The sequence below is a fragment of the Ornithodoros turicata genome, chromosome 3 (genome assembly GCF_037126465.1).
Source record: "Ornithodoros turicata isolate Travis chromosome 3, ASM3712646v1, whole genome shotgun sequence".
Taxonomy (NCBI): Eukaryota; Metazoa; Arthropoda; class Arachnida; order Ixodida; family Argasidae; genus Ornithodoros; species Ornithodoros turicata.
In genome coordinates this window covers 38,879,153-38,888,279 of record NC_088203.1, presented here as the reverse complement: position 1 = coordinate 38,888,279, position 9,127 = coordinate 38,879,153, and the positions used below count along the sequence as shown (strand labels likewise).

Below are 9,127 nucleotides of genomic sequence, written 5' to 3'. Positions count from 1 at the left end.
GCAAGGGATTTAGAGACACCAAACTCAGACCACTGTACGAAGGACACCATTGTGAACTCTGACAAAAGCACATATACTATAGAGAGGAGTGACAATACTGTTGAGGACATACGACTTGTCAATGCGCGGAACTTAAGCACGCCTACGCTCAGCCAACCGACAGCAACACCACACCGCAGTCAGAAGAGTCTTTAATGATAGAAGAAAGCACAGAACAAGCAACAGCTTCCGAGGTTGTCCAAGCAAGCAAGAGGAAACTCCGCCACCAACGGGGCAAGAATCCCACCGCCGTCAGAGAAGGGCCCCAAGATGGATGCAAGACTACATTATGCTGTGAGCGGGATAATACAAAGTGTGACGACGATATTGCGATGGCGCAATGATTTGGAGGCCCGGCCCTGTTGATAGACAAGGGACTAGCGCCACCTTGGGGAGAGAGACGGTTAAGGGGGAGAGGAGTTTGTCCTGTTCTGGCCGGTTCACTTCTGTTATGTTTCGTTTGAAAATGAATGTAACGTGGTGTAATCGTTCACGGATAATGAATCTGTTTTTATGGTTTGTCCTTTGTGTGGCATCAGACAGAAGGACAACTGACAGCATCCATCGTACATTCCCACAATATTCCCTGCTGTCTACAAAAACCAATTAGCCGTGTGTTCGAGGTCCATTGAAAGCTACGAAAGGTAAGCGTCCACGTTCGGTGCAGTTCTTGGTTTGCGCGCTGTTGTTCTTGTTGGTGCTTGTCACCGTTTAGTGCTTTAACGTTAGCCCCTGCAGAATTACAGGTTCAAGGTTCACAGCACACTGATAGCAGTGCGGTGTATAGCGAACGCGGGTGATCTTGGGGGACCTGGCCGTTGAGGGCATGCAGGGATACAGCAGTGGTGTCACTCCTCTTTTGTTGCTTAATAGTGAAACAGAACCTGACACATTATAAGTGGTAAATAGAGCGCTCTCATCTGTGTTGCAGAGAGATGACACCTATATTTATTGTAATTTGGTAAAAGTGACAACGACACAAGCTACTGTTTCTTCTTTGCAGGGAATGTAGGCAGAGGCAGCCACTGATGATGCCAGGAGCGAATTCACAGTTTTCCTCTGCACAACTATTGATAGCACTAGCAGCACTCAGATCAGCCATTGTACCCAGCTCGACAAAGAAGTTCAGGCTGTGCCTGATATGAGGTCAAGTTTTGCAGGACCTCCTCAGCGCATTTTTCTGTTTCAGGGTTATGAGACAGTTCATGAGGATTCCACTACACTGCAGGACTTGTGTGGCACAACCCCGCAGGCATTTTCCCTGCTCCTTAGTTTCCTGAGCAGCCTCCGTGTAAGGGACGTGAATGTTACCGTGCCTAACAAGCTGCTATTATTTCTAGCTATTGCTAGTTTGGGATAACGTTAACCAGCCTTGGAGCGCTGTTTGGTGTTCGCCGCTACACAGCCGCAAGGATATTCTCCCTTGTCCTGACCAACTTAGTAGAATCTACAAGGAGACTGATATTCGTACCTTCAAGGGACACCATCCGAGTAATGCCTCCCCAGTGCTTCATGGAACAGTATCATACGTGTAGTTACATTACTGACTGCACAGAAGTCAGGACCGAAACCTCAGCCCCAGTGGAAAAGCAATGAAGCTTATACTCCAACTACAAGGGAGGCATGAGTCTGAAGTTTCTCGTTGCTATTGTTCCCAATGGACAAATAGCGTTTGTATTGGGGGCATATGAAGGACGTGAAAGCAACACAGCAATAACAGTGGAAGCTGATTCCTGGACCCCATCAAGTCGGGGGAACTAGTTCTAGTTCTAGCTAACTATACATGGCAAACATTTTCCACACATGTGCGGTACTTGTTAACTTGCAGGCACCAGTTTTTAAACCTCAAGGCTTGTACTTGCACTTGCATGTACAGATGAGAATTCGCATATTTGAAATGCAACTGCATGAAAATATCTAATGGCGGTTCAAAGGTTCTGTTCCATTAACAGTCACTTAAGAGCAGAGTGTCAAACCGAAAAACGATACCGAAAACAACGCTACTTTTAGGTGAACCGAAACCGAACCGATATTGTCACTGCCGTTCTGGAACTGAGCTGGATGCGAACCGAAAAACGAGGACACGGTTACCAGTTCGAATGACGGTTCACAAACATTGGAGTTCTCTGTCGGTACATGCAAAATTCAGTGTATAATGTTTCTTTTGTTTGGTCTTTTTGGCAACTTTCAGTGAATAGGAATGTTCAGCTACCTCTAGCGAGCGACAAAAAAGCCAGAAAGGTACACTCCTTGCTTCTCTTTGGAGAAGAGATCTGGCAACATTGACAAAGAAGCGCGCGCTGTAGTCTATTAGCGACGAGAGGTTTGGGAGTCGCCCCCTGGTTGTGGCGGAGGGAACTACGCGCGTGACGTAGTATGCAGGATCACACGGTCGTTTCGCGTTTCGGACCCTGCTTTCTCGCAGTTGTTACGTCGGTGCTACCTGTGAAATTCTTCAGTTTTGCCCGCACACAAATGGAGGACGAAGACTATCAAGTCCAAGGTAAGGGATGTTATGTGCCGTAGCACAATAAAAGTTTATGACGCTCTTCTCGTTACACTGCATGAAACTTTCAGCGCGCGAACATGAAGCGCAACTGACATGCACTTCCTCCGCGACTTTTTTCTTCTTTCAGTCCCAGTTTCGCTGTCCGCCGTGTACAAGTTTATCGGCAAGAGTCCGAATGATTCGGCACGATCTTTACAGGAAGGCGAAGACGTTTACAACGCCGGCCACGTTGTTGAATGCAGCGTAGCCGACGAAACCGAAACAAGATGGACGCTGTCTGCATTTGTGTTGCAGACGACTGCGCCTTTTAGCGATCCTCATCGCTTGACTGTGGACGTACAAAAGAACGGCGGTGTCGTTGACGCCTTGTGCACGTGTCGTGCGGGGTAACAGCAACAATCATGTTGGAAAATGTTACTTCATGCATGTACTCGCGCTCTTTGCGCAAAGCAAGGCTGCGAACGCGAATAACGTTCCTGTCTGTGTTCCAGGAACTTCATCTGCAAGCACATGGTGGCAGTATTACTGTATGTACACTCAAATGACTATATCCATCGTTTGTCCCAGACCGACAAACCACAAAGGTGAGCTTCACAATTTGTCCTGTAGTGCTTGCAAGCTACAATTGGTCTTTTATTGGTCTGCAGGTGGGGAAAGGTACAAAAAACGGCAGTGAGAGAAAAGTATCTCCCAAGACGTTTTGTTGAGCTGTCATGTGCAAAGCAGGTATGTACATTTTTATGCGCAATATTTAGTTTTAATTTTTAATATCAAGTTTTAGTTTGCTGTTGTCGACATTTATTTTCAAAATAATTTGGAGGCTGTGTTAACATTTGATTTGCTTTAGAAACAGGTTGACTTTTCTCCAGTTACGATCAATGCAGAAAAACAAAATACTGAAGTATACAGATGCTTGTGTAACATGACATGAACAATTAAGCAGGGCAGTTTGCAAAGAATGCACCAGTCCGACATTATCTCAGTATGATAAGGCCCTTTGATCAACAGGAACTACACTTCCTTGTCAACTTTTTTCTCCCTTTTTGTTTGCTCATACGTTCATGCAGACTAAGACAAACTGAGGCAGGTGGCATGTTTACAGTAACATGCGTGCAAGAGGCTCTGATAACATAAGGGACGAAACAAATACAGGCCTCATGAACACCCAAGGAATCTGAGATATTAGCTAAGACACCTTGCAGTTCGTAAATATCTTATATTGCTTTGGCCTTGTTGAGGCCTCGGTTTGCACCGTTCAATAGGTTTTCAGCCTCATTTATCGTTGAGAATGTTGCCAGAGGGAACCTTGCTGTTCCATTGCAGCAACAAGTTTTTGACAACTTCCCGAATGCCACTGTGTTGCAGGCAAAAAGGAGGCGCCTCACACATGATGACACAGCAATTTCACTTGAGGCACTTATAAACGGCCCCTCGGACTCTGCTGCAGCTGTGCGACACAAGGAATGCCACCTCCTAGCAACAGTGCGGCAAGCAGATCAGCAAAGAGCAACAAACCAGAGCCCTCCTAACACAGACAGTGGTCACATTGGGAGAGGTTAGTCATAGCTTTACATTTTGCCGTGTATTTATTAGTACATAAAAGGTGCTCAGTGTAAGCTGAAGCGTATGAACGGAGTGAACTTTAAACTTGTTCTGAAGTTACATCTGTAGTGCATGTTTAGCATTAGGACGTTTATTGCTTTTTTAATGATTAAAATATTGTTTATTTTTCTGTGTTCTGGATATCCCAGGATCAGACTGGTACTGGTTTGCGCAGAGGTGTAGTTGTGCATTTTAATGTTTTGTTTACCGGCACAAGTGTCTGTCAGCTATAATGCTGTGGCATCGTTCAAGGTACACTGACAGCCACTTCCGACGAGGCAGGTGAGAGTTCCTCTGGAAGTGCTCCACTCAACCTGCAGGGCGTGCTGAGGCAGTTGCTACAGCTCCACCCAGACAAGACCAACAACGAGCTCTACGATGCTCTGGTGGAGAGCTACTCATTGCAAGATGTCCAGCACATCGAATCTGTCACCAGAGGGCAGAGCGCATGCAGTGAATGGAAGATGCACAGAGTGGGTATGGTCACTGTCTCTGTTGCCTACCGTGTGCACACTAGGGTGAAGTCTTTGCAAACGCAGATGGGGCCACATGACGTGCGCCCTCTGCTGAAGGCCCTCTTGCATTCTAGCGAAAAGTGTACTAAAGCGATGAAGGAGGGACTCAGAATGGAGGGTGAGGCCAAAGCTGCATATGCAGTCCTCCGAGAAGGCCACAAGAATTTCAAGATACGGGAATGTGGGCTGATGGTGAAAGCAGACCTGCCATTCATTGGTGCGACACCTGATGCCATTGTGCAGTGCGACTGCTGTGGAAGTGTGGTTCTAGAAGTGAAGTGCCCTCAGAACATTGAAAAGTTCATGAAAAGTGAATTGAAGAAAGAGGATAATGACTACAAACTAAAAAAGACAAGCCATTATTATGGGCAGACACAAGTACAAATGGGTGTGTCTGAGCTCAAAGAAGCTCACCTCTTTGTTTACGAGAGTGCACAGCGGATGCTGATTGTCACGGTGGACTTTGACACAGACTTTTTCAAGTTATTTATGGAGAGGGGCGCATTTTTCTCCAAAAGCTACGTTCTGCCCACGATGCGGGACATTGTTTAATTCCGACAGAAAGAAAACAGAGTGCCAAATGCTACACCTTTTTAAGAGTTTATTGTCATGAACCCTTAAAACAGTAAACAAGTGCAATAAAAGAGCAAGCTATGTCAGTTCAATAAAAACATCTAAAATTTGTTATGCCGAACACTAGCAGACTAGTCAAACTAATCAGAAAACACAGAACTAGCAGGCATTAAAAACTTGTTATCGCCAGAGGGGGTACATGCTTCTAGATGTTTTCTTGTGTGGTGCTCTTATCCAGAAACTTGTCTGCACTGAACAGTGGCTTTGATAAGTTTGCAATGCCTGCAGTGATGGTGATTATAGCATCAAAGTATGGGAAGAGCTCCAGCGGTATTCTATTCTGGAGTATCTTGAAAAGTTTCATCCTGTGGATGGCCCTTTCGACATGTACTCGAGCCTGTGCAATTGATTGATTTTTCCTTCCCTCCTGTTGTGTAAGCTGGTTCTGACCTTTCAAGAATGGTGGCCGTATCATTTCAATTTCTTTTTCGTTGCAAAGTGATTCAATCAGGAACCCCTTGTCAACCATGACAGCATCATTTCGCTCGCACTTGTCGAGGACCTTACTCTCTTTGACAATATGAGTGTCTGACGTCCTCCCTCCATATGCTTCGCTTACATAGCTGATGAGCCCTCCTGGGGTTTCACAAACGAGAACCTTTGCAGTATATGTCTGCTTGTAATGGCTATAAGTTAAAATCCGTGATTGCAAATCAGACGGTCTTTCGATTTTGATTTCAGTGCAGTCCAGTACAGCTCGCGTGTTAGGATACTTTGCAAAGTACTTTGTCATGCAGTTCTTGACTGCATTCCTACTAGGCCAAAAAACAGCCTTTCGAAGTACTACTGCCAGAATGTCAATGCACTCCTTGCATATATTGGCTGCTGTTGTGCGATGCACATCGAATAGTACTCCAAGCACAGAAAATGATATATCCTGATACAGCCTCATGAAGGTAAGCAGAGTTGCATCCTCGTTGCTCAGACAGAAGCCTCTGGTTGACTGTTTGAGGCGCACATCTGTAAGCATATCTGACAGATTGTAAAAAAGCCTAAAGCTAAACACTCCTGTCAATGCCAAAAGGTCTTTTTCATCTTTCACTTTTGCAATGGAGACCATCTGCTGGCGAGAACTGAGGGAAATGAAGATGGGCTCTACTTGAATGCCAATGTCCGCAAGGCACCGGCTAGCTTCGTTGACTGTAAAACAGAGATTGGATGGTATACCACTTTTGTTAGAACAGTGAGGTGTCACTAATCAGAACAGGAACTGCAGCAGTGTGCAAATAGGCTAAATGTACAGTGCGTGATTTTTAGCTCCAGCAAAGTTTTACATCAAGCTGAGTTGCAACAGGACACTGAATAGCAGGATCTTTGAATAACACAACATGACTGAATGGAAAAGCCTCAGGACGAGAGTCGTTGCTTACAATTGCACATGGCAAGGTTTCTGCCATTGTCAACACTGAAATAAAAACCACCATCATTGGGTAGCTTTCATATAAGCAGCACCAATGACAGACTATATGACTGCCACACTAATGTGCACATGCTGTGCCACACTTTACTGATTGCTTTAGTAATACGTTGCATAATCTGTTATTTTGCAGATCAACAAGGCTTCCAGGTGTGGAGTATAACACAATGCGTGCAAGTGTGGATCACTCCACGCTTGTTTTGCTTACGTGGACATCGCTATATCTGTTGCAATGACACATGGAGCATCCACGATCAAACATGTAGACTCCAAGCTCTTTGTAATATATCCTTTTACCTGTAGAGTTTTCACACACAGTTGATTCATCTGTTTCATGCTCTCGAAGGGGGCTGGAACCTGGTCAGGAGAAGAAATAAAGATTCTCAACAAAAATCACACAACTCTTACTCAATACTAGGTGCATTTAAGTCAGACTTACCGCTGCCCTGTTCACTACTGCATGTGGTGTCGGTTTTTTCTCCGTCTGTTCCATCTTGGGCCAAATCATGGGCGACAAGAAGCCTTTGCACCATTTCGTCCTTCTCTTGGCTCTTCGCTTCTAAGAGATTTATAACGTGTCTTCATAATCTTGGATAGACTGGACACTGTGCTGAGACACTGCTTCAATGTCAAATACGTTGCATGTGATTGCCTTAGGCGACATCGTGGAGCGCGGAATTGTACAAACGAGGGCAAACATGCAAAAGGGGACCGCCTTACTTTTTCTGGATCTCTCTGCCCTTTGTTGTCCACTTCCACTTTTTGGTCTGTCCAGTGGACGCTTTGGAAGGTTGCGGCTTGGAATAGCACCCGATTCTAGTGTTCTTCTTTTCCAACCTTAAAACGTGCGAACATACATCGATGACTTCACGACGAAGGGCATTAAGTAATGCAAGAGAATGGAGTCCGGAGCAGCACCCCGCGCTCGCAAGAGCACAGCGCGAAATGTGTACCACAACTAAAATATATTATTAATAACAAGAAAGTGGCGGTTTCTGCAATGGTTGATAAGAAGAAACCTTCCAGCTTAATGAACTCAAACGTACGAGCAGCGCGGCGTTCCTCCCCGGACTCCGAAATGCAGCGCTTACCAAACATCGGGCTTCCGACCGGGTACACGAAATCCTCTGGCTCAAAATGCTTGCTGCATACCCGAAAAGTATCCGAAACTGCCTTGCCCATGCGTAGTTTTGCAGCCCAAACCTTCCGGAGTTTCGGGTCTTTCGGATATAAATGAAAAGAGAGCCCTTCCTGACCACCGTAGCTGCTGCAGCCTGGTACTGTGCAGTACATCACCATTCTTTCCTTTCAATGGCAAATTCTGCCGGTCAGAGCGGTAAAAGAGACCAATAATACACGGTATCTGTGAATGGATTTTCAGACGCTTCGAGGTAACACGATTGAAGCAGCACATACTATTCATACAAGGCGCAACACACGGCATCCAGCCATCCCATCCAGGCAGTGATCCTGCATTCTACGTCAGTGTGACGTCACATCCAATCACGAGCGGCTGCTCGGAGCGACGCCCGTGGTCGTTCGCGGGGCGAATAGTTTTGCTTTATCATCGGGATTCCATTGTGGCATCGTTGGTGTGGTAGCAGTTCTCCGTGCTGCTTCTGTAAGTGACCTTTCACGCACTGTAATGAGCCATGAGGGCACTGGTATTGTGAAGCAGGTAGCACCTCCGTAAGAGTACGAGACAAACAAATGAGGTGGACCGCGGAAAAACGCCAACTCTCTTGTCTGTTCCCCCTCAAGCTTAAGAAATGTTGTCCACTTAACGTGATGCAATGAAAGACGCTCAGGAAACAATAGCAAAGTGCCGTGCCTTGACCAAGAAGCTCTGGACACAGACAATGATAACTTTAATCAGAAAGCTCAAGCTCAAGAAACCACTCATGGACACGCCAACTATATGGGTGTCATCCTCGCGGATGATACGGCAGCGGCTTCACTTGAGGGATTTCTGCGATGACGTGTTCTCTGATGACAGCAGTTTTGTTTTGTTTTGTTTTTTGCCAGAAAATTGGAGCAAAGCAGAAAACGTCATGACTACGTTGTGTCGAGCTGAATAAGCAATGAAACGACTTCAGAGTGAGACATGCTTATGGGCGATTTTCTTAGTGTATAGCTCATATGCCGCGTGGAGACGGAGAAAGTGGGAACTTTGGTTTCCAGCACGCTGGTGCATTCGATGGACAGCTGTCAGAAAGCACTGTTCGAGAACATCACCTGTGCTGCCATACACGTTGACCCTAGATATTGCGTTTTCTGTCCGACGTAGATAAAATACGCAGCAAGCAGCGCCTATGTAACACATGGATCAAACTCGTACAGATGAAGAAGGATCAACAATCAAGAACGATCACGATGAAGAACGATGCCCCTGGGGATGTGCCCGCGCAGGAT

At 45.9% G+C, this 9,127-nt stretch overlaps 1 protein-coding gene across 1 annotated transcript; it reads right to left on the bottom strand.

The window, feature by feature from the left end:
* Window positions 1-5,418: 5,418 nt before the first annotated feature.
* LOC135386881 (uncharacterized) lies at window positions 5,419-6,190 on the bottom strand. The gene has a single exon (XM_064616393.1). The coding sequence runs from the start codon at window positions 6,188-6,190 to the stop codon at window positions 5,444-5,446; it is 747 nt and encodes a 248-aa protein (XP_064472463.1). The 3' UTR covers window positions 5,419-5,443.
* Between the last annotated feature and the right edge of the window lie 2,937 nt (window positions 6,191-9,127).

Bases quoted from the DNA above. Each gene is read 5' to 3' on its own strand.
- LOC135386881 (XM_064616393.1), bottom strand. From the start codon at position 6,190: ATGAGGCTGTATCAGGATATATCATTTTCTGTGCTTGGAGTACTATTC.